Source organism: Oncorhynchus gorbuscha, linkage group LG13, assembly GCF_021184085.1.
Source record: "Oncorhynchus gorbuscha isolate QuinsamMale2020 ecotype Even-year linkage group LG13, OgorEven_v1.0, whole genome shotgun sequence".
Taxonomy (NCBI): Eukaryota; Metazoa; Chordata; class Actinopteri; order Salmoniformes; family Salmonidae; genus Oncorhynchus; species Oncorhynchus gorbuscha.
In genome coordinates, this window is record NC_060185.1 from 35,923,160 (window position 1) to 35,949,073 (window position 25,914).

At 45.0% G+C, this 25,914-nt stretch overlaps 1 protein-coding gene across 1 annotated transcript; it reads right to left on the reverse strand.

Moving 5' to 3' along the window:
• Positions 1 to 546: 546 nt before the first annotated feature.
• LOC123992808 (pre-mRNA-processing-splicing factor 8-like) lies at positions 547 to 25,397 on the reverse strand. The gene is made up of 43 exons (XM_046294335.1): positions 25,178 to 25,397; positions 24,462 to 24,582; positions 23,881 to 24,049; positions 21,340 to 21,504; positions 20,906 to 21,124; positions 20,358 to 20,570; positions 20,072 to 20,197; positions 19,823 to 19,928; positions 19,208 to 19,398; positions 18,795 to 18,914; positions 18,428 to 18,617; positions 17,932 to 18,051; positions 17,615 to 17,749; positions 17,260 to 17,389; positions 16,756 to 16,952; positions 16,223 to 16,429; positions 15,675 to 15,838; positions 15,429 to 15,555; positions 15,029 to 15,221; positions 14,632 to 14,819; positions 14,150 to 14,388; positions 13,792 to 13,938; positions 11,207 to 11,417; positions 10,807 to 10,923; positions 10,378 to 10,625; positions 9,892 to 10,071; positions 9,468 to 9,603; positions 9,140 to 9,309; positions 8,837 to 8,966; positions 8,585 to 8,731; positions 8,167 to 8,327; positions 7,731 to 7,922; positions 7,200 to 7,437; positions 6,808 to 6,936; positions 6,528 to 6,641; positions 6,021 to 6,194; positions 5,461 to 5,654; positions 4,964 to 5,203; positions 4,215 to 4,356; positions 3,841 to 3,981; positions 3,409 to 3,548; positions 2,837 to 3,039; positions 547 to 1,397 (listed from the first exon to the last, which is right to left on the reverse strand). Exons 2-43 carry the CDS (start codon positions 24,568 to 24,570, stop codon positions 1,243 to 1,245), a joined length of 7,017 nt encoding a protein of 2,338 aa, XP_046150291.1. The 5' UTR covers positions 24,571 to 24,582; positions 25,178 to 25,397; the 3' UTR covers positions 547 to 1,242.
• Between the last annotated feature and the right edge of the window lie 517 nt (positions 25,398 to 25,914).

Sequence of the window (25,914 nt, forward strand, 5' to 3'; positions counted from 1 at the left end):
CAGTACCTTAGACCACTGCACCACTCAGCAGTCCAAGAAGCTCCTTTTCAAGAGCCACATAAGTGTAATGTTACTCTAGGTCACCCATAGTGCATCAGACAGTCTGAGCATACAAATTGGATTTCCTCCGAAGGCATGGAAAACGATCAATGACGCTGTACTGTTCTTTAACAGCAGCCATAGGTAAAATGGAATCGATCAAACAAAATAGATCAGATGCAATTAAAAGGACAATCTACCCACATTTGTTTCATTGCCACGACAAATCAGAGTAAAAAAAAAACGTTTGTACTCTATTTATTTTTTGAATGCTAAATTCTTTGTCATGGAGACAATGCCACAAAATAAAAGGTTCAGTCTTTGGCCAGTTTGCACCCTGTCCTATGAGTCCCATCTCAGCCACCAGTAAGTTTGACTGCAGACATCATGCTAAGTACCACAGCAGTCAGCATCCCTGGTGTGTCCTTGCTATAAGATGGTGCTATTCACAAAATACATGACAACTGCACTCCCACACAAAAACTGAGACAACCAAACAAGGGCAAATACTTATAAAATGTTGATCTTTATTTTAACCAAAACCAAGTGTCCACAATGAATGCACAACATAGCAAGTGGGTAAGAGACTGCTAGCATAAACAGTACATATCAATTCCATTGTCACAGTTCAGTTTCTATGGAAAAAAAGAGAATTATGAATATGATTAACTACCCATTTAAAGAAATGCCACAGAAAAATTAATCTTACAGCTATATCAACTACTACAGACTGAAGACAAACACAAATACCATTACACATTGGCAGCAATGTGTCAAAAGGAAAGCCATAAATGAAACGCAGTAGAATTCACATGCTGAAGCCTTATTGGAGAGATCAGAGGGGAGAGGGCAACCAAATGGAACAAACATAATTTTGCACAAAACATACACAATGTGACATTGTGTCCTAAAAAGGTGGCACTAGGCTTACATACAAATTCCCCAATATCTTCAGGCCATCTCTATCAGTTGGTACACAGTCCATCACAGCTATGGAGATCACACACTCATGAGTTTGCCATTGCTGTGCTGTACCTCATTTCCTTTCTTCATGGAGCAGTAGTTATATTCATAACTTCATGGCTGGTTGGCTGGGTCAAATGATACGTCTGACTGTACTAGACAGGCCGCATAAGGATGTCCATATCATAGAATATGTACAATAGAGAGGTAATCCTCTCATCTCTGAGCGGAGTGCCAGTCTCAACCATACATGTCCTCTCTGTCTGCATTGTAGATCTCTCCCTCCTGCAGGGAGGCAAAGTTGAGGAAGTGAGAGGGCCGATGGACCTCGTGGTAGAACTCCTTGGGGTTGGACAGCTGCAGGTCATACTTCATGTTGGGGTCGTGGCGAACACCTGAAAGAGGAAGAGAGGATGTATTGAGATGCACTATATTGCCAGAAGTATGTGGACACTTCTTTAAATTGGTGGATTTGGCTATTTCAGCCACACCCATTGCTGACAGGTGTATAACATTGATTAAAGACAAACATTGGCCTTACTGAAGAGCTCAGTGACTTTCAAAGTGGCACCGTCATAGGATGCCACCTTTCCAACAAGCCAGTTCATCACATTTCTGCCCTGCTAGAGCTGCACCAGTCAACTATAAGTGTTGTTATTGTGAAGTGGAAAAGTCTAGGAGCAACAACTGCTCAGCCACAAAGTGGTAGGCCACACAAGCTTACTCAACAGGACCGCTGAAGAGTGTAAAAATCGTCTGTCCTCGGTTGCAACACTCACTACCGAGTTCTAAACGGTCTCTGGAAGTAACTGTTAGTCGAGAGCTTCATGAAATGGGTTTACATGGCCGAGCAGCCGCACACAAGCTTAAGTCTACCATGCGCAATGCCAAGCGTTGCCTGGGGTAGAGTAAAGCTCGCCAACATTGGACTTTGGAGCAGTGGATCGCGTTCTCTGGAGTGATGAATCATGCTTCACCATCTGGCAGTCCGACTGACAAATCTGGGTTTGGTCGATCACAGCAGAACACGATCTGCCCCAATGCATTGTGCCAACTGTAAAGTTTGGTGGAGGAGGAATAATAGTTGGGTGCTCTTATCATGGTTGGGGCTAGGCCCCTTAGTTCCAGTGAAGGGAAATCTTAATGCTTCCGCATTCAATGACGTTCTAGACGATTCTGCGCTTCCAACTTTGTGGCAACAGTTTAGGAAAGTTCCTTTCTTGTTTCACCATGACAATACCCCAGTGCACAAAGCGAGGTCCATAAAGAAATGGTTTGTCGAAATCGGTGTAGAAGAACTTGACTGGCCTGCACAAGAGCCCTAACCTTAACACCATCCAACAATTTTGGGATAAACTGGAACGCAGACAGCGAGCCAGGCCTAAATCTCCTAACATCAGTGCCTGACCTCACTAATGCTCGTGGCTGAATGGAAGCAAGTCTCCCCAGCAATGTTCCAACATCTTATGGAAAGCCTTCCCAGAAGAGTGAATGCTGTTATAGCAAAGGGGGGGGGGGGGGGGGGGACCAACTCCATATAAATTTCTATGATTTTGGAATGAGATGTTTGACGAGCAGCTGTCCACATTCCGATAACATGTTGATAATCAAACACTGCAAGCATGTGGTTGTAAAATGCTTATTCTCCAAATATGCTTATTTCCCTGATATGTTACACAGATGTTGAATTTCATTGTTTCAAATACACTAAGATTTGAAGACACTGATAACGGGCGTTAGCCATTATACAAGACTTTCCATTCAGCATGCCTTTTCAATCTAGGAATAGGTTTAATCTGTGTCTGCGAAATCCCGGGTTCTATGCACTACTCACCCATGAAGTTGTAGTTCCAGGAGACCTGTCCAGGCACCATGAAGAAGCCCAGGAAGCGATCAGACAGAAGCATCTGAACCCTCTCATAGTGAGAGGGCAGGTAGCCCTTGGGGTTGTTGCCCTTGTCTGTGTTCTGTCTTCCCCACTCGTACCCACTGGGAGTCAGCTTGTAGGCCGTCAGAGTGCAGGAGCCGGGAGTGAAACTGGAAATGAATAAAGATGTTATACGGTAGTTAGCCTTGATGTACATGATGCAACTTGAATGTTAAGAAGAGTGATGCATGTATAGGTGGAGTTAATCAATGTTTACAAATGTAGCTGGGGTGGTTGGGACGACAAATTACCTTGACGAGACCTGAAGGCCTTAGTTTAGGCTAACCCAGTCCAGTGACGAGTAGACAGTCTGGGTTTAAACCAAGTCTGTCAATCCAACCAACATACAATAAAGCCCTCTATAACCGGGCTGGCCTGATCAGTCATGAAGTAAAACCTTTTTCAAATTAGCTGCTATATGTAGACTCACTGCTGATAAAAGAGTTAATAAAAAGCAAGTACAACAGTGTCTGTCCTACCTGCAGGTGATGATGATGGTCTTCTCTCCATCCCAGGCAGGGTTGTCAGCCATGATCTTGGCGTGGCTGGTGACGTCCTGGGGGGAGAGTTGGGGAGACTCATTGGGCTGGGTGTGGATCCATCCCAGGGGCTCCATCTCCTGTAGGCGGAGAAGGGGTAGAGAAGAGGTGAGACAACAGGGGAAGCAGGAGTGCGTGTGTGTTCTGCCCTGATCAGGAACTGAACACTTCCAATGTCAAAGGCTATGGCACACTTGGTATGAGCCTCAAAAACATAAAGACAAGGAAAATTAGCCATTGTCCATGGTTAATCACTTCCACGTAATGAGACATGATCCAGTAAACTGTATGCCATCAAATCATATTATATGCTTGTATCTGAGCATGTGTGTTCATGTGTGAGTGAGTGTATGGTATCCCCTAAGTCTGTACCTTGAGGTACTCGTGTCCTGGCAGCTGATTGGGTAGGTGGACGGTCTGATGAGTTCCCCACTGGGGTACCATGACAATACACCTGATCTCCTTCACCTGGGGGTTGTCAGGGGGACTGGTGCCGTACAGGTAACCTGCAATCTGGAGGCAGAGGGGATGCACACGTCAGCGACACACATTCAGACTGACCGATATATAAAAACTATACAATAGACATGATTGAGGGTACCAAATAATCCTGTTCTAGCTGTATAAGCAGTTAAGCACTTCATTCATATATAAAGAAGATTACAATAATATCTAAAGAGATGTACAAAGAGATAGGAGAGGTTACGGTGATGCAAACAGGATAAACAGTAGGCTGCGGTACTGACCTGGGCTCGCAGGTCTGAGATGCAGATGAACTTCTTGAGGACGTTCTTGGGCAGGATGTAGGTGTAGCCCGTCTCCTTGATGTCATCAGACGACACGTAGATGTGGTTGGTCCTCAGGTGCAGGTTGGCAGCAGAGATGGCCCTGCAGGAGGAAGTTATCAAAGAGCCATTATTGGCGCTCCATTCACCTCCGAAGCTATGGCCTTGATTTCACAACTCCTGCTGTGAGGAATAACTATAATATAACAATTAAAAAGCTCCAAAGTGTATTACATTCCCTTGTCAGCACCAAGGGTGATTGGAAGGATATACAGTGCATTCGTAAAGGATTCAGACCCCTTGACATTTTGTTACGTTACAGCCTTATTCTAAAAAAAAATTTTTTTCTCTTCCTCAATCTACACACAATACCCCATGACAAAGTGAACATAGGTTTAGAATTTTTGGCAAATAAAATAAAAACAGAAATACATTATTTACATAAGCATTCAGACATTATCATGTTTCCACTGATCATCGTTGAGATGTTTATACAACTTGATTAGAGTCCACCTGCGGTAAATTCAATTGATTGGACATGTTTTGGAAAGGCACACACGTCTATATAAAAGGCCCCACAGTTGACAGTGCATGTCAGAGCAAAAACCAAGCCATTAGGTTGAAGGAATTGCCGGTAGAGCTCCAAGACAGGATTGTGTCAAGGCACAGACCTGGGGAAGGTTACCAAACAAATGTCTCCCCCTACATACCTGACTCTCCATTCTGTCTTGGAGGAGAAGGTCTGTGTCTCGTAGTTGGAGGTTGTTGAGGTGATGATCTCGTCTCCGTGTTTGTTGACTGTGCGTGTCTGCGTGGCAGTGAGCTGGGACTGCTCCTTGGTCTGCTTCTCGATCTCAGCAATCTGCTGGCGCTGCTGGGACGGAGCAGAGATCTCCATGCCCAGGATGATGTCACGGATCTCAGACTGGGTCAGAGATGCCACGTTCACGCTGGAGAGTTCAGAGAGTCGAGGTCAGACATGGTTGAGGGAGATTTGGGATTGAAATACATGCTCGCTTGTAGTGTATCCTAGATGTTACTTGATTCCATAAACATTTTTGCAATAGCTTATTGAGATGGTTAGTGATTTTTCTTGTAGGTGTTGTGAACTCTCATAATAGCAAATGGAAGTTAATATATATATGACAGCGTTGTGAAGCTTCATGACAGCTTTACAAAGGCCACTACAGACATTATAGCCACTCACTTGTTCTTCTTTCCATAGTCGGCCAGGATGAGGTCTTTGAGCTGCACCTCCACCTTGATCCACTCCTCATCGGTCAGCGTGGGCCAGATGTGGTGAGGCTCTGTGATGGTGGTCTTATCGGGCTTCAGGATCACCTTGGCACGGTCGTTGTTCACATGGAGCGCCCTTAGGATCAGGATGAGACGGGAGAACGCCTAGAGACAGGAAACAGAGCCACAGACACTGGTTAAACAGGGGTATGACAGAAACGGCTCGCCCAATAAAGGTTTTGCACTCCAGAAGAGCTTCTAGAATGAGAAACAGGACTAGACATTGTTGATATTTATGGCATAATTCTTCAGTTAGCCGGCTCCTATGTATACAGTACACTTATTTTTTTAGAAACATTAACCGCTAATGGCTAGATTTGGCAGAAATCGCTGTTGAATCCTTTTTAGTCTCATTCTAGTATAATCGTTCACAGGAAGTGAACAGCCACTCACGCCTTGAACCAGTCAGTCTACTACCACCACCTTGCTTAAGTCTCATTCTTGTACAAAAATAGTAGGAAGTAGACTAACGGTGTAGGAGGAGATGGTCTTGAGCCAGTCGTCATACAGGTTGAACAGGACCATCTGAGGCTCGGTGGCCTTCAGGATTAGGTCTCCAAACTTCTCCACCTTCAGACAGGCCTGGAAGGGCAACTGCAGCTCAGAGCCCTTGATCACAATGTTGGGGAAGTCCAGCAAGTGGACCTGGGGGGAGAAAGGGATAAAAAAAAAAAAATGTTAGGTTGTAAAGAGATTGTGATTGCTACACATTGTAAATAGATTGTGATTGCTACACATTGTAAATAGATTGTGATTGCTAAACATTGTAAAGAGATTGTGTTTGCTACACATTGGTCATCTCAGTTTTCCAATAATCTCAACCGTATCAAAATGTATCACAGAGAAAGAAGCGTGATAGTCAAAATATTTATCATCTCAGTCAAGTACTGATCTGTAAATTGGGCAGATTAATGCTGTGTCTATATCAATGAGATGCAGTGTAATCAATCGATGTGATTGTGAGGTATGGGGTATCACCTCGAGGGGGTCCAACATGCCCTTCCTGGTGACAATGATCTGTTTGGGCTGCTCCTCCACAGGAAGGGAACGAATCAGAGCAGCCACCTCCTCAGCTGTCTTCCACTTCGCCAGCTATAAAAGGGAGAGAGAAGAGAAGGAAAGAAAGAGGGGAGGAAAAGTAGTGAGGACATTGAGCATAACTAGTCTTTCATTAATTTTTTAATTGCTCCTTTCCAGAGTCTGATTGCCCTGTGCATTGCTAAAGAGAGTAAAAGGTATTTTTCATTTGAAGACGAACCTGTCCCAGACGTTTCTGTCCGGCCCACACAGAGGTGTGGATGATCTTGAGGAAGAGCTGGCCTGTCCTGGGGTTGAAGATGAAGATGGCTCCGTTGATGGGCTTGGTGGTCAAGTTACCCTCAAACGTCTGCAAGGACAGAGCAGGAGTATTTACATGACCGAAGATAGACAGTGTTTAACATCCTCTGAGACTAGTTACCTAACAATATATATTTTCAGAAATGTTTCATTGTCTGAAAATGTTACAGTAAAAAATATTCTAGGAGGTAAACTGCTGTGCCAGAGAATCCAACCCATAAAATTAGAAGCCTTAGAACGTTGACATGAATCTCAGAATGTCGGTTCTCTAATAATTCTAAATTCTAATTCAGCCCCAGACTCCTCACCCACCTTGTGGATGGTGACACGGTATACGTTAGTGTCATCCACAAACCAGATGATCTGATTGGAGAAGAGCTCGCCGTAGTTCTGGGAGGACAGGTAGGGCTCAGTGGGCTCTGAGGAGTAGAGTTGCAGACCCTTACGGATGCGCTCCCTCAGGACGTACAGAGCAGGGTTGGCCTTCATGATCTTAGCCATGGCCTGCTGGATCAGGGGCTTGCCTCCCGGGAACCAGTTACCGTACCCACTGGAGAGACGGGAGAGAGGTAGGGAGGGAGGAAAGAAAGAGGGTGGCTGGTGAGTTCCTATGTCATGTGATAGATGTAAACAAACAAGTGTTGAGTAACATCCTTGAGTTCACGTGTGTGAGAGGGCAACTGTTGACAACTATACAAGACTACTAGCTACGCTAAGAACATTTCCCATCACTTATCATGTGGACATTAGTGGTAATGCTAGAACTCATGTCTACAGGCTAGCAAATGTATCCATTACTTGTCATGCAGACATTAGCAGAAATGCTAGCGTAGCCATGCTTACCTGTGGAGGTTGTAGGCCAGGTCGATGGCGATGAGCACCCCGGTGGGGGAGGGGTAGATGCTCATGTTGTCTGTGGTGTAGTCCAGGAACTTGGCTCTGGCGTAGCGCTCGATGTCGTGAGAGTCATAGTCTCCCCAGCGAAGCTGTATGTCGATCCAGTACTTCTGGGTGGTGGTGCTGTCCATCACGTCCCTGAAGAGGGAGAGACGTCAAGGATTAATTTGTACTAAGACAGAAATAAGGTCTTTATAATGGCAAGAATAACTTGGCTTCTTGTCAAACTTGGATCTATAATGTCATGGAAGTTTGGAAGCCGTTTCCATTTTGAGATGGCACATTAAAATGGATACCTGCAAAATATAGCTCATATCCAACCAACAAAGACACAGCTTCAGTGTTAACCTGGAATAAGGTTAAAAAAACTGTAGCGTCATACTTTGAGTCAGCGAGCAGGGATGGGCGTGAGACGTTCCACTTGTAGGAGGCGAAGAGTAGTATGTCGGCGCAGGAAGAGTTCATCTTGTAGGACTTCCTGGGGTGAATGGTCTCTTTCTGCACTGTCTCGATCTCCAGGGCATCCAGCTCCTGGTCAAACACCTACACAGACAGAGGAATTAAAAAAAAAATGTTTCATATGATAAAAATGTACTTTTCAACCACGTTCTTTCTGTGATGTTGGTAGAGAATGTCCTTAATACAATTTATTTGGGTTCTGCAAGTTATTGCTGGCTGGAAAGGCATTGAAGGGAAAGGTACACAAATGCATCATTGGAGTCTACAGCCATGTCTCAAGATCATCCGGCTTCCTGTGATCCCTGATTGAACCAAATACATCAAGCTGGAGATAAAAGTACCTGACAGAGATCCATGACGACGCTCTCATGGATCTTCTGCCACAAGTGAGCCCTGAAGATCTGGATGAGGGAGATCTTCAGGGTGGGGATCTTTCCGTGCATGAAGATCCCGGTCAGATCCAGCTGCACCTGGAAACCCACGTACACCTAGAGAGGACAGAGTACGGAGCGTGATTGTGAGTTAAGAGTGACAATATAAAACACAAAACCAATCTGGGATATGCATCCGTGTGTGTGTAATCAGGTATTCACATTGGCCCTGTTGATGGTGGGGGACCACCAGAGGGTGAAGCGACGGTTGGGGATCTGGTTCAAACCAGATCTCTGTGCGTTGGTCAGCTTCTTCCACTTCATGGACTCCTCAAAGCCACTGGCTTTCTCCCTGTGGTGAAGTATAGATAAGGCTGGAGGTTAGCTAGGTAAAACCATTATCTACATTATGTTATACTGCAATAAATGTCTTAGCATGAATAACATAAATACGTTAGAAAATGAGCGCACACAAACATGCAACAATAACCTACGTCACGTAGTGAATGAGTGTGTGGTACTGACCAGAAGAGACCCTCCCAGGTGGGGAAGTAGGTCCCTTTGAAGAGTGTGTGTTCCAGGATGCCCTCCACCCCTCCCAGAGCCTGGATCATGTCTGTCCTGTAGTTGTTGAGGTTCCACAACTTCCCGTCGTGACGCTGGTGGGTCCACCAGAACGGGTTCTGCTTCAGAACCTACAGGACAATCAGACAGAACAGAGTTAATGTTCTCCTTCACAACCTAGGACACAATGAGAAAGAGCATCACATTAATGCCTGGACATAAACTGAAGGCTTTTACCAGAGTTGAATTGGTTAACTTTTGTGAGAGTACCACCTGGTTACTGTTTTACCTGGTACTGTTTGAAGTCAGTGCGGACCCTCCAGCCCTTGTCATAGGCCAGCGTGTGTCTGTCCTTCTGGAACAGGGTGTTGATACGGGGGATACCTCTGTCCCAAGAGTCCTCTAAGTCCTCCAGGGTCAGACGCCTGACAGGAACACAAGACATCTATCAACTCTCATAGTACTAAACCTCTGAACCGTATGACCATCTAGTTAAAGAATATGGAGCGAAGGCTACCTTTACACTTTGAAAAGTCTTCTCCTTAGCAAAACCTAAAATATTGAGTTCTACATTCTGGCATGCACCAAAAACTCCAAGTGGAACCATCCGTGCAGTGTGTGATTAAGAACGCCAAGTGGAGGTTAAATCCAGCCTACATGGGGACCAGGGGTTGAGATAGAGCAACTGTCTTGCCTGTGTAGGTGTTCAGTACCTGTTCTGTGCGATAGCCTCCTGTCTCTTCAGGGCGTATTCTGCCCAAACTCTCTGGGAGTCGATGAACTCACTCTCCCAGGGCTGGATGTAGCGGTACAGGTTAGGAATCAGCTGGTCCTCCTCGTGGCTCATACCGGACCGGAAATGGGTGATGCCAACGTCAGTCTGCTTTGACCACCTGGGGGAGAGTAAGGGCAGCAGGATAAGATGGGTTAGTGGCAGGAAGGAAAACTTCCCTCTAACTCGTAATTTAAAACATGCATTAATATGTAATAACTACATTTCAAAGAGGAAGTAATGCAACGAGGTCTATCTTCATTAGTCAACTAGGATAGGAATGTCTCGTCATTACCCAGCTCACATTTCTATCAATACCATGTTCTCTAAGTTTGCAGGAAGTAGACTTTGTTAACCTCATACAGGAACATCTATGGCCATTTTTGGACAAATCCTAGCTTCTACATATGCTGCATTTTGCGCTTACCTCAGATCGGACTGTGGGATGAGGACGTGTCCCATGGACAGCATGCCCAGCCCTCCCAGCTCCTTGGGGGTGTAGAAGACCACAGGGGGGAAGCGACTGGGCATCTTGGAGTTGAGACCGATCTTGATACGGGTCTGAATCTTGTTCTCACATTTCACCAGCAGGTCCAGCAGCTCCTGGGTGTTGACCACCGCCTCACGGAAGTACGTCATCAGCCCTATCAGAGCCGTGTTCCACTTGTTCACAATCTGAGGGGAGGGGGGGGGTAATGTATTTCGACATTAGTACGGTTCTCATAACTACTGTTATGAACCCAACTAATGATGAATTTCATTTTGATAAGATTTCTTTAGTTGATATACTTCTATATAAAATTACAGAATCTCAGTGAAGAAAGAAACCGTTACGTCTTGTAAAGGAGTTGTTTACCTTGGTAAAGGTGGTGGATCCTGAGGCCATGAGGATCTGTCTGACTCTGTTGTGGAACCGCTGCATGGACTCATCATCCACACGCAGGAAACACTGGGCAGTACGCTCTTTGGTCACCTACACACACACACACACACAGCAAGAACAGCCTTGTCTTAGTACAAGGGACAACAGCGTAGCAGCGTATCAGTTCCAGTCAGCCACGGTGGTGAAGGTCTGACTATCTGGTGGCAGCTGCCATGGTCATTTAGCACACCCCTGTATCGCCATGGGGACGAAGGACAGGGTCAACTGGTATAATCTTAGTTTAAACTGCGTATAAACTAAGTTAACCAGGCAACATCCCTCTTCCTCCAGCCCTTCTCTCTCCATCCCTTCATCCCTCTGTTTCCCCTCTCACCTCGTTCTGCAGGTTCCAGACTCCGTCCTTGTGGGTGAACTCCTCGTAGCTGGTGCGACACTTGGGCAGGATGCGGCACTCGAAGCCACACATGTTGAAGAGCAGGTTAGGGTTGTCTTTGCTGTAGACTGACACAAAGCTGTTCTCCCATTGGACCGTGGTCACAGAGCGAGGCAGGCGGTTTTTAATGTCCCAGAACACAGCACGACCCCTGGACGGTTACAGAGAGGGAGGGACAACTATTATTTCACAAGATGAGTATCGCTGTTCCTCCCATTCAAGTTGCTGGTGTTAGGTTCTAAATATCAGAGTAAGAGCTCAACAGACACTATGAAAGCTTAAACAATGTTTATTAATCCCAGAGGATGGAACAGCTGAACAGACCAAGACGTGGTTCTACCAGTGGTGGTATACAGTGCCTTGCGAAAGTATTCGGCCCCCTTGAACTTTGCGACCTTTTGCCACATTTCAGGCTTCAAACATAAAGATATAAAACGGTATTTTTTTGTGAAGAATCAACAACAAGTGGGACACAATCATGAAGTGGAACGACATGTATTGGATATTTCCGACTTTAACAAATCAAAAACTGAAAAATTGGGCGTGCAAAGTTATTCAGCCCCTTTACTTTCAGTGCAGCAAACTCTCTCCAGAAGTTCAGTGAGGATCTCTGAATGCTCAATTGTTGACCTAAATGACTAATGATGATAAATACAATCCACCTGTGTGTAATCAAGTCTCCGTATAAATGCACCTGCACTGTGATAAGTCTCAGAGGTCCGTGAAAAGCGCAGAGAGCATCATGAAGAACAAGGAACACACCAGGCAGGTCCCAGATACTGTTGTGAAGAAATTTAAAGCCGGATTTGGATACAAAAAGATTTCCCAAGCTTTAAACATCCCAAGGAGCACTGTGCAAGCGATAATATTGAAATGGAAGGAGTATCAGACCACTGCAAATCTACCAAGACCTGGCTGTCCCTCTAAACTTTCAGCTCATACAAGGAGATGACTGATCAGAGATGCAGCCAAGAGGCCCATGATCACTCTGGATGAACTGCAGAGATCTACAGTGGAGGTGGGAGACTCTGTCCATAGGACAGCAATCAGTCGTATATTGCACAAATCTGGCCTTTATGGAAGAGTGGCAAGAAGAAAGCCATTTCTTAAAGATATCCATAAAAAGCGTTGTTTAAAGTTTGCCACCAGCCACCTGGGAGACACACCAAACATGTGGAAGAAGGTGCTCTGGTCAGATGAAACCAAAATTGAACTTTTTGGCAACAATGCAAAACGTTATGTTTGGCGTAAAAGCAACAGCTCATCACCCTGAACACACCATCCCCACTGTCAAACATGGTGGTGGCAGCATCACGGTTTGGGCCTGCTTTTCTTCAGCAGGGACAGGGAAGATGGTTAAAACTGATGGGAAGATGGATGGAGCCAAATACAGGACCATTCTGGAAGAAAACCTGATGGAGTCTGCAAAAGACCTGAGACTGGGACGGAGATTTGTCTTCCAACAAGACAATGATCCAAAACATAAAGCAAAATCTACAATGGAATGGTTCAAAAATAAACATATCCAGGTGTTAGAATGGCCAAGTCAAAGTCCAGACTTGAATCCAATCGAGAATCTGTGGCAAGAACTGAAAACTGCTGTTCACAAATGCTCTCCATCCAACCTCACTGAGCTCGAGCTGTTTTGCAAGGAGGAATGGGGGAAAAAATTCAGTCTCTCGATGTGCAAAATTGATAGAGACATACCCCAAGCGACTTATAGCTGTAATCGCAGCAAAAGTTGGCGCTACAAAGTATTAACTTAAGGGGGCTGAATAATTTTGCACGCCCAATATTTCAGTTTTTGATTTGTTAAAAAAGTTTGAAATATCCAATTAATGTCGTTCCACTTCATGATTGTGTCCCACTTGTTGATGATTCTTCACAAAAAAATACAGTTTTATATCTTTATGTTTGAAGCCTGAAATGTGGCAAAAGGTCGCAAGGGTCAAGGGGGCTGAATACTTTCACAAGGCACTATATATACACACCCAAATTTGGGGTGGAGTCCCCTCCTTGCTAAACATTGCATCTTTATTGCTAGGCAGTGATACGAGTAATAAAGTGTTCCTTCTCCCTTAATTAATGTGACAGGACCTCAAACCCCTTCATCACTAAACCACGGCTCTCTCCCCTTATCACTGCTGCCACATGTGATCGTTTCCCCTACACTCAGTACATTCCAAGCTTAATTGCACTGACCAGTCCTCCTACAGATACCCATTAACTTCTGGTATAGACCGTAGACTATCGCACCCCTCATGTCTCTAGCATAACTAATGATTAATAATATTCAATGTTTGGAAACAAAGATAAGTCCAAAATGCAGTGATTCTGCAGAGCTCAACTGACAATGCAGACTTCTGAAGCTGAATTAACCAGAATCCCAACATTGGTGAAGCAGGGAAAATAAAATATGCAGGTCTCACATCAGTACATCTCACATGAGTCCTGCATTACTTTCTCAGCTACTCTGCTACTGTTCCATATAAAGAACAAGCAATGGGGGGGCGACAACGACTCACAGGTTGACGTCGTGCTTCATCAGTCTCATCCTGGCGTCTCTGGGCCAGCACTTCTTGTTGTTGTAGCCCACAATGTTCTCATTGTTGGGGTCAGGGTGCTCCGTTAGGTACCTCTGGATCAGGTCCCTGGCCTCATCAGCTGAGAACCTGGAAGAAGGAGAAAAGAGCAGGACATGTCAATCACTGAGCTTCTACAGATTTCAAAAGATACTTACATGGATAAGTCTAAGCCGTTAGTCTGCACCAAGTAAAATGTGTGTGTGTGTGTGTCTCTTCTGCTCCTACTCAGGTATTTGATGTAGCCAGTTAAGGAGTACTAACTTCTATCTATCTAAGGTGTTGTGTTGCTGTTTTGTACCTGAAGAAGATATGTATGCGGTCAATGTATCTGCAGTAGAGGCGGATGGGGTGGGCACTCTCTGTGGCTGTATCCTGGAAGGACAGGAAGTCGTTGGGCATCTGAGGGGGTCCAGCCATCTCACTGGCCCGGTGGAGCCCCAGCACCAACAGGTCCATGACCAGGCCGTAGTACTGCACGATGAACGAGGCAAACTGCAGACCACGGATGATACCGTACGAGTTGGTGTGGTTCATGTCCTGGGATGGGAGAGAAGAAGGATATATATAAGCAACTAAACAGTTAGTAGGGAAAAGTAAAAGGTATCAAATCAAACAATGCCATCATGTAACAGAAAAAAAGACAAGCACAATATCTTCATCATTGCTTTTGAATGAGGAAAATTGGAATCTCAGTTTACTTCCTGAATTGACTCAAATTAAATTGATTTGATCCAAACCCTGCACAACAAACCCCTCTTCAAGACAGCAAGATGCTCTCACTTTGTAGTTGATGACCACGTTGTTCTTGGCAGTCATGTAGTCAGCGATGTTGTGGTCCACGATGAGACGCAGCAGTCTGTTGAGCAGCGTCAGATCTATTTTCTCATACATCTTTTCATAGCGAGACTCCAGCATCACGTTACACTCTCCCTCCATCGTCTCCCACACATCCTGCAGGTTGTTGATGCCTGGTTACAAAACACGAGGGGGAAAAAGTCTGATTTGTATCCTACAATGAATGGATATAGAATTATTGAAAGAGTCAAACAGAAACGATTGCAGAGGGCGTAGATACTTTTTCCTATTATACAATATGCATTGGCTCTGTGAATACACATACAGTACATAAATACAACTACTATAAACACACTCAAAATCTACCCAACCTAGTCCTCACCTTGGCACCACTTGTAGACGAGGAGTGGAGGAGGCTCTGTGTCAGCTGGTTTGATCCAGGGGGGGAAGAGACGTCGTTTGTCAGCCTCATACCACAGGTACTGGTCCAGGTAGGCATCCGTGATCTTCTCCAGGGGCTCCACGTCATACACAGGCACTAGGTGACTGTACAGGTCCATGAACTCTATGCCAACCTAGAGAGAGGGCGGAGGAGAGCAATTGGAGTTGAATGGGTGAGTGCTAAGTTCATAGAAGCGAGATAGATTTGGTTCTTAGGACAGTTAACTCAGTCAACTGAAAGTTCAAATCATCTGCATATAGTTAGACGAAAAGGGATGAAATTTAGAAGGTGGCTTCAGCAAAAAGCCCAGTGTGTATTTAGAGTTGGTCCTGGGACTAACCTCCTTGAAGGCTCTCTGTGTGAGCAGGTGCCGTTTGATTCTGGACAGGGCCTCGTGAGGGTTGTCATAGGCCTGTTCTATCAGCCCCAACTCCTCTCTCTGAGACTGGTTCAGCCTGGACTTCACACTGGGAAGAGAAAACAACCACACAGTCAAATCACTGCAAGATACCCTAGCAGAAAGGATCTAAAGCCATCTTTTTCAGTACATGTTCCTGTTAGGGAACAGGGAGTTGGTGTGTGTTACCTGTAGGCCTCTTTGAGCCTCTCCAGGGCCAGGATGAGCAGTTTGGTGTCGTGTTTGTAGGACAGTGGGGGGAAGGGGATGGGGGAGAAGCGCCTGCTCTCCAGCCAGTGGACTGTTGTGGTGTAGATGGCCACAGCCTCCTCTGCTGTGATGTATGGACCATCCTGGGAGACACAGCTGACACATTATACACACTGCATATGGCAATATGAAGTCATAGGAACCAAGTTACCAGTTTTGGTACAAATAAATAAGCCGTACCATTAAATTATATTTTTCTATAAACAAACATCCCATATACACACACACATTTTTTAAAACAAGTGTCAGAGTATTATACTACCGACTCAGCCTGTTCTTGAGAGACTGGTGGCCCTGTTAACTCTGCTGGTTTGCTGTTGCATGGCTGAATTGTCTACACTCCTCACAGCAGAAGGTAGTTGCACAATAGAGAGAACCATGTGTTCTACCTCTATGGTTGCAACAGCTATGCACTTACCTAGTGCCTTCCATGCCATAAACGAGGATCATAGTGTGTGCTGTATTACCTTCAGGTAGTTGTGCTGCCTCTCCTGCTCAGCCTTCAGGTACAGACGGGTCAGTCTGCCCAGGTTCTTCTTGCACACAGTCTTGTCCACGGTGGCGCCGCGCCTGATTCGCTCACGGTTGTAGTGGGCTGTGTTGGTCCACCAATCAGCTTTGGCCTTCACGTAGCGTAGGATCATGTTCTCGATGGGTGTGGGCAGGCCTGGGACCTGGAGGGACAACATGGATTAGATGTGTAAAAAGCTGTCCCAGTACTGGATAGGTGTAAATTAACTACCTTCCAGTAATGGAACCTTTCAGGAAAACAAGTTATGTTAATTGCTTACAAAATCAGAATTGCTGAAGACAACTGAGTTTGATGAAATATTATATTTCTATAACATGTCACCAATAAATATTCTTAAAGCAAACATTCCCTGAACTGCCCCTACCTTTCTGGCAGTAAAATCAAGCACACAAGACCCTGGAATGAAGCCCCAACATTAATTTCCCCCTATATGTTGCCTCATGCCTTTTCATCTCTATAATCTCATACCTTCCAGGGGATGTTGGCCTTCCAGCAGCGCCAGGACTCAGAGAGGTGCTGCAGGATGGTTCTGGCCTTGTTCTGCTTGATGCCCTCAGGCATCATGTCCAGGATGTCGTGCATCACGGCCGCACGCAGCTCTAGGTCAAAGTGGGACTCCACACGCTGCTTCGTCACAGTCTTCGCCACGCCCTTGGAGTGACGACCTGTTGAAGGGGACATCCACGATTGGTTGATTGACTGGTGTTCCCAATCAGTCCATCAGTACGAGAGCTTCTCACGATACACAGTGAATTCATTTGCGTTTTCTTGTCATCATAGTTCATGGTCCTGCTTTTTCCCTCTCCTCACCCTTCACAAACACACTTATCGAAATATTTACTTTTGTTCAAGGGCTCAAATGCAACTGGGTAAGCAAGTAGTTCATTGATAGGCCATTGTGCCTCATGTGATAATTAGTATCACAAACAGTTCTAACATCACCTATGATAAAGGGAAGTTAAAAGGCCTTACCTTCAAACTGCCTGGCCAGCAGGTTGCCCAGCCATCTCTCCAGCAGAGGGGTGATGCCCCTCATAAAGAACAGCCACACTCTCCATCCTGGTGCCCAGAACCCACAGCCTGGACCCTTACCCACTGGACCCTGAGAACACACAGCAAAACACATACCTTCAACAACAAACTCAGCCTTTAGTTGTGTCCCAATATCACCACCAATACATTACAGAGCAGATGTGTTACTTACTGGTGTTTCAGATATGTTTGCAATAATGGAAAATTGTTCCTTTATGAAATTGACAACATAGGTAATGTTTGTGTGACCATTTACATGGATATATAAGTGTGTGGGTGTATACTCAGTACTCACAGTATTGAAGCGGTAGTAGATGAGGTGCTTGAGGTCCTTGCACATCCGGATTTGTCTCATCAGCTTGTACTTGTAGCGGTACATGCCAGTCAGCTGGCCCACGTGGGCAAAGATGTACTGCAGCCCGTCTGACAACTACAGACCAAGGAGGAAGTAGGGAGAAACAATACATATTAAGAAAGACTTTACATTTAAATAGGTTTGAATTTCTAACAGGCACTTCCAATTGTGAGACAAAATCAAATCATGCTATTTAACACCAAATAAAGGAAGATTTTATTGGAGCTTTGATGTTATTCAAGTGCTGTGTTGCTGACCTGGAAAGCATCCACGTTGCCCAGTCTGTACTGCACGTGGCTGTCCACCACCAGCTTGCTGAGACGCAGCACCTCTCTGCACAGATGGAAGGCATTCCCGAACCTGGACTTCTTACGTTCCTGAAGAAAAGACAGACACCACAGGCGCATTCAGCAGGGCACAAGGTTATGGACTGCATTTAGATAGAAATATGATAAGTAGAACAAACATGCCTCTGACACGTGGAATAATGTAAGCTTTATTCATGACATTTCTATCTGCAAATTTCTACAAAGTTGGCCAACACCACTACTAAATTGTTAACTCGCTGCAGGTTAGATAAAACATGCTTGCAATGCTGCATGTCACAAGAACCCGTTAATATTGTGCAACACAAATTAGGATTTAGTTACGCAATGTTGACAACTAAGAAGGTCTGCGGTAAGCCGGGGTTGGACAGGACTTCTCTCAGTCTTGCCCCTCTTACATCAGTTGGCATCTAGTTTGTCTGGTTACCTTCGTGGTGAGGGTCTTGACAGGTTTGAGGTTGAAGTTGTAATCCAGGTGCAGGTAGTTGAGGTTCTTGCGGTGGATGAGCAAGTTCAGCATGTTGTATCCCTGTCTGCACACCTGCAGGCCCACCTCCACCCAGTCTAGCTTAGTCGACTGGAAGAACTTGGTGGCTTTAAAGGAACGAAACAAGTACCTGGTAGGAGAGGACAGAGGAGGCTGGTCAGATTGTTGTACTTTTGTTATATTATTTCCACAGAATTGTGCTGCATATATTAAATGTCAGTTATTTTTCCGTATCAAACATCTACGAACAATCATTGATGAAATTGGGGGTTAGTTTAGTAACTTGAGAATCATCATTGATGTTTACCTCTTCTTCTGGGCCTTGGGTGGTCTGTGTTTGAGAGCATTGAGTACGTAGTACTTGAGCAGTTTCTGGTAAGACACACGCACCTTCACTGGCTGGCCGGCCGGGCAGTGCTCACGATACCTGACATGGGAGGCAGTCAGGCAGACACTCACTAATTAGATTTTCATTTAGTATTACCATGCCATCTTTATAAGGTTCACAATATCAGCGGAGACAAGAGAGTTCACAGATATAGCAGTCATCTTCAGTCATTACAGGTCTATGTAGGACAAGTTACTGAGTATTTACTGTAAAAGAGAAGGTTTCCAATGACTTACCTGGTTTAAAAAAGGCAATAAATACATTTACACAGCAATATCAATTCCCATCCTACATCAACATTACCAAATAATATTATTTTAGTGTTTCCTCACCAGTTCTTGATGAGTGGGATGTCGATGGCCCGCCTGGTCCTCCCAGAGCGCAAGTTGAAGGGGCGTGGTGCCCAGAGCAGAGCGATTCCATTGGCTGTGTTGTCTGTGTAGAGGGGCGTCTCCTTCAGGAAGGGCTCCACGTACTCTGGAAGCTCAAACTCTTCGTCATCCTCCGGCAGAGGCTCCTGACTCTGTAGGGGTGTGAGTATGTGTGAGAGATGTTGGGGGATACACACACACACACACACAAAACAACAGGAGAACACTACACTGCAATAAAGAAGTATCTGCTATTAGTTGACTCCTCCAATCTCAAAATAAGTGTTTGAATGCTGATGGACCAACTGCAGCACAGATTCTGTTCAGCCAGTAACCCACCATTCAATTCAATTTTCCTCCAGTCGTTACGCACTTGCAAGCAAACCAATGCAAGTGCGCCTTTGTGGGAGGGCTACTAGCTAGGTAGATACAATTTGAGAAAACATTTCTGTGCCCTAGGCTAGACTGAGTTAAAGGAGCTGCTTGGGCAGGGTTCATTACAATTCAAGAGCAATTAGTCTCTGAATGGCAATTTGGTTGCAGTGCATAACGTACTGTACATTAAAAACAACATACCTTGACTGAGTGTCTGTGGGAGATGGGGTTGATCAGGGGGTCAAAGTAAAACGCTGGCAAATCAGGATCCTCAGTCTTGATGAACACCACATTGGGAGTGTGGTACCTACAGAAACACTTGTCAGCATTGGTGGCATATCACCCAAATGTGTGCATGTCAATAGGAGGTTTCCATTTCTAGAATCTAGGAGGATGTTCTGGGGCCTGTATGAGATAGACAGTAATGTCAGTAGAGGGCATCTTTCTCACCAGGTGAGGTGAACGTGGTGGGGAAGGTTGTTGTACAGGTATGGGAAGGCAATCTTGTACTCTGTCCTGATAGGCTGTCTAATGATGATCTTGTTGATGTCGTTGAACTCGTTCCAGTCTTCATCTCTGAGATGGGAGAAAAGAGTTGAGGAACAGATACTTCCACAGTGTAATGCCCAAAAGCCACCACAAGTTAGACAGCACTAAAAATATTTATTTGAGCGATTCAGCAATGTACTTAAGAGTCCCCACTAAGGGGTAACAGACTAAATACCCCAGCTCTTACTGGAGGTTGATGTCCCTAACTAGGGGTTCAAACTTAGGTCCCCCGGGGATGGCCATGTTGAGGGCCTTGGAGGTGAAGAAGGCCTTCAGGTCAAACAGGTAGAAATAGTTGTAGTCCACCAGGTCAGTCAGCAGCTGGTTGGCCAGACGGTACAGCGTGGACATCATGGGCAGGGTGAACTGCCAACGCCTGTACGTGGTCCCGTTCACATACCTGGGGTTGAAGGGAAGGTGAGAAAGGCAGGTTCATACAAGGACAAAAAGAAAATAGACAACCAATCTAGTCATGTTTTAGCTTGAAGAACACGTGACTGATTTCAACTTACTCAGAACTTGTGCTAAACCAACCAAGACTTGTGTTGAAATATTGTGGCTTACATTAAGAGGTTTCAGGTCTTTGGTACGCTGTGATAATATTCTGATGACGACCAGGCAATAGTTTAAATTGTGTAATTTGAATTATTTATTTTTTTTTACTCTGTGAGCAGGTGTCCTTTACACATCAGGACTGCCCAGAGAGAAACCAAAACAGGCTTCGCTGTGACTCACTTGTTGGCGTCCTTGAGGGGCTGGTGTTCGTAGAGCCACTCAGCCACGGAGGAGTCCTCTTCTGCATCCAGCTCCATCTGGATGGCCTCCAGTGGCTCCACGTCCAGGATGTTATCAGCGTAGTCCAGCGGAGGCTCCTCATCGTCAAAAGGAGGAAAGCGCATACGCTTGAAGTGACGACGGTCTCTCTTCTCACGACGCATCATGATCCACATGGCGCTAAGGAGAGAATTTAACTAGGAAGTGAACGAGGATCATCGAGGTGGTTTGAGGCATCTATGGCTAACTCTAGTTTCTAAACATTCAAAATAGGACTTTAATGGAAACTAGGCATGTGTAAATCCATAAACAGTCCTCAATTGTTCATTCACTCTATAAATTACACCCAAAAAAGATTTAAAAACATGCACAAACAGAATATTAGCACGTCTTACCCCCACTGGGCGATGTAGACAGGCTCTATGACCCAGGGGATCTCGTTGACGAAGGAAATGGCTCCAGTGATGTGGTATAGGACAGGCACGTCTCTGATCTGCTCCCAGGGCATGGGCATGTTCTCCAGTAGCTTCAGCACCGCGTGGGGCATGTACTTCAGAGCTCTGTGGAGAAGACCACATAAAAAGGAGAGATGGGAAGATTAGTAGAGACATAGGAAGTGGTGTGAGCATTGGGTGAAAAGAGGACGGGGGGCATAGTTAGCAAACCACAAAACATTTTATTTATCAAATGCTTCGTAAACAACAGGTATAGGCTAACAGTGAAATGCTTACTTTCCTCTCCTTTTGTGTGGCTTCCGTATGCATGTGTGCGCATATGACGTGTGTGTTAGAATGTCAGTGTAAGTATGCGTGTATGCCGGGTCCTGTTGGTTCCAGACACAGCTGCACTGGCACCGCTTGCTGTGTGGTAGCAGAGAGAACAGTCTATGACTTGGGCGGCTAGAGACTGACCATTTTTGGATGGCAGTGAGCTTGGCCACAGTGATGTACATGGCCGTACTCAACACCTTGCAATCAGGTGCCTTACAGTTGCCGTACTGAGCAGAGATGAAGCCCGTCAAGATGCTGAGGATCTAAGAACCCATGCCAAATCTTTTCACCCTCCTAAAGGGAAAGAGGCGCTGTCATGCCCTCTACACAACTGTGTGGGTGGACCATGTTAATTCCTTAGTGATGTGAACACTGGGGAATTGAAGCTCTTGACCCGCTCCACTAAAGTACAACCGAAGTGGGTGGGGGCATGCTTGCCCCTCCATTTCCTGTAGTCCACGATCAGCTCCTTTGTCTTGCTCAAGTTGAGCAGTCGTGTCCTCAGCAAACTTGATGGTGTTGGAGTTGTGCACTGCCACTCAGAGAACAGGAGAGGACTAAGCACACGTGTTGATGTCAGCGTGGCGGAAGCTCTGTAGCCTACCCTCAATGCCTGGGGGCTGCCTATCAGGAAGTCAAGGATCCAGTTGCAGAGAGAGGTATTAATTTCCAGGGTCTTGAGCTGTAGTCAATGAAACTCATTCTTACATAGGTATTCCTTTTGTCCAGGTGGGCGAGAGAAATGTGGAGTGCAATCGAGATTGCGTCATCTGTGGATCTGTTGGGGCAGTATCTGAATTGGAGTGGGTCCAGGGTTTCTGATGGTGTTGATGTGAGCCATGACCATAGCTTCAAAGCATTTCATCTGTGTAAATGTGAGTGCAGGTTACCTTGGCGTTCATGTGCACGGGGTGTATAGAGGTCTGCTTGAAACAAGTTGGTATTACAGACCGGATCAAGGATAGGTTGAAAATGTCAGTTAAGACACTTGCCAGCTGGTCAGCGCATGTTCTGAGTACACATCCTGGTATCCCGTCTGGCCCCACGGTCTTGTGAATGTTAACATGTTTAAAGGTCTTACATCGGCTACGAAGAGCGAGATCAGTCATCCAGAACACCTTGTGCTCTCATGCAATAATTGATCATATAGTCACTGTAGATTTCACCATTGTAATCTCCACATGAAATGAAACACCTAAACAACCAGGTTCAAAATGGTAACCAAACAATGTGAGATTTCATCAGCAGTAACATGAATGTATTCCCTGTAAGGAACCTCTGTCAAATAAACACTTCAAAGGGCTGATTTACTAGGCTACCCGTGCATGTTAATCCACTCTAAACATATTTCCAGCCTCCAAACAATGGTGAATGTTAAGAGGCATATGTCACACAAAACACCCCAAAATTTAACATTTGGCAATTGTCATTAGGCTAGAATTTATGCAGCCACTCATTGCTACCGTAGCAAAATGTCAGTGTTCTCATCTAACCATAGACTATATCACCCGTTTTCAGGTCCATTCGAATCAAAGTTTATTTGTCACGTGCGCCAAATACAACAGGTGTAGGTAGACCTGACAGTGAAATGCTTACTTACAGGCTCTAACCAATAGTGCAAAAAAGGGTATTAGGGGAACAATAGGTAAGTAAAGGAATAAAACAGGCTATATACAGTAGCGAGGCTATAAAAGTAGCAAGGCTACATACAGACACCAGTTAGTCAGGCTGATTGAGGTAGTATGTACATGTAGATATGGTTAAAGTGACTATGCATATATGATGAACAGAGAGTAGCAGTAGCGTAAAAGAGGGGGTGGCGGGTCAGAATGCAGACAAGCCCAGTTAGCAAATGCGCTGGAGCACTGGTTGGTCGTAGTAATTGAGGTAGTATGTACATGAATAAATAGTTTAAGTCCATTCGCTAAATTCTCCATGCCTCTGACAAGCAGTAATGATAAATAGTGGTGTAATAGCCTACAGTTTTCTTGCCATTTTGTTTTAATTATTGCGATAGGTTCATGTTCAATACGTACTGCGTATCACATTATTTATTTTACCCAGGACACTGTACCGCTTTACATTCACCCCTGGGTATCATAAACCACATTTTCTCAAATCCAAATTACCAGAGTTCCATAGAGACACTGGGAAGTTGCTTCTTACCCCAGGTATACCCTCTTGTCGTGACGGAATTTCCTGTTGGTCATGTCACCGTGGTCCCTGATGATCTTACGGACGTGCTCAGGTGGCATGTCCTCCTTCTGGGCGTCAACAAACCCAAACTTCCTCTTCTCAGAGTAGCGCTTTGCCTGCAACTGCTGCCATTTTCTGGCTGCCGGATTGGGAAGAGAACAATAATGGTTATATGATATGTTCATTCAAAGGAATTTTCCATTTTATGAATCGAATAACAACCATGGAAATTATAGCGAAAGGGGCAATGAAATGTTATGCTTTTTAGTAGATGACAGCTCCATGAAGCCAGTCCAGTAGCTGTGCATTATTTTACCTTTATTTAACTAGGCAAGTCAGTTAAGAACAAATTCTTATTTTCAATGACGGCCTAGGAACAGTGGGTTAACTGCCTGTTCAGGGGTAGAACGACAGATTTGTACCTTGTCAGCTCAGGGGTTTGAACTTGCAACCTTTCGGTTACTAGCCCAACACTCTAACCACTAGGCTACCCTGCCGCCCCATTAGATAAAAACACATGGTTCAAAAGTTCTCCATTGAGCTTAACCCACCTTTCTCTTGTAGTTTTTCCTCAGACATGTAGTCTGGAACCTGGGCTGGGGGATGGATACCTGGGGGCATTCCACCTGGTACCCCTCTATATGGGAAGGCAGCTGCCATGGCGACTCACAACTTGAAAGATGTATACAAAAAAAAACATAAAAATTGGGCAAATTAGAATAATGTATTATTAGTTAAGAAGTACTTCAGTAACGTACATAGACCATTGCATGTCAATAACAAGTAACGCATCAGCTTATTGTGCTCCAACCAAATTCATCACGAAATTTTCGATTTACCAACATGTAAAGGCATGGCTGCTGCTATCTGGTAAATTCTTCCTAATGTTAGTTAGTTAACGTTAGTAGGTGAACTCTTTAGCAGTGCAAAGTCTGGAATGCTAGCTAACGTTAGTTCGCTGGCTAGCTAAATTATCTTAGCCAATGAATGTGCGAATGCTTTGTAACTTAGTTGTAGCACGCGTACAATTTCAAGTGCGTGTCGTTAGCACACTCATTGGGGAGATACAAAAAGTGGGCAAATTTGTTCACCAATAGATTAACAACATAGTGACCTATGGTCTGATTTAAACAACTAGTTGGTTAGTAATTGTTATTGGTTGGGCGACAACTTTTTTGTGAAGGCCCAAAATGAAAGTACAAGCTAACGTTAGTCTGCTAATGCTAACCAGCTCAATTACACAACCAGAGGGTCTACCAAACCATACCTCCTGCTCCACGTCCAGGATAACTGCTTTGTATTGAAAATTGCCTTGGTTTGCACACGATTATAACAACATCTCTCTGTAAAAATGCAATGAACTTTTCCCAGCTTTTCACGATTGTATTGATTAGCCTTCCTCCTGTACAAAGCATGCAGTGTGAACGACACCGCACGTTGCGCGCACTTCGCTTGAATTCACGAACGTACAGTACGCTGTTTGATGGATTTCGACCAACACAAACAAAGGGGCTACGCAAGAAGATGCGCAAACGTAAAAGATATGCGCACTAATTCAAAGTTCCCGGATGAAGAAACGGAAGTCTCGTCAGTTGGACAGGATAGCTGTGTTCGGATACTAATACTAACAGTACTTTTTGTGACGTGGGTTTAGTAAATCGTATGCTTATTGGTCATAGTATGGATAGTATGGATATACAAGAAGCAACAGCAAAACGATTCAAGACCTATATGGACATGGAACAAAGGCTACAAAAGGCAGAGGAAGGCAGAGGCCTCAAATCTCGACAGGCTCTGTTCAAAAAAGCCAAATCACAAGGCCAGGCTGCTGTCAAGGCCAGTTTTATTTTGGCAGAAGAGATCGCTAAATCAGCCCGGCCATTTACGGAGGGGGATTTCATCAAAAACTGCATGATTAAAGTTTGTGACGAAGTTTGCCCAGAAAAAAGGCAACTCTTTTTAAATGTGAGTCTGAGCAGAAACACCATTGCCGAGAGAGTAGAC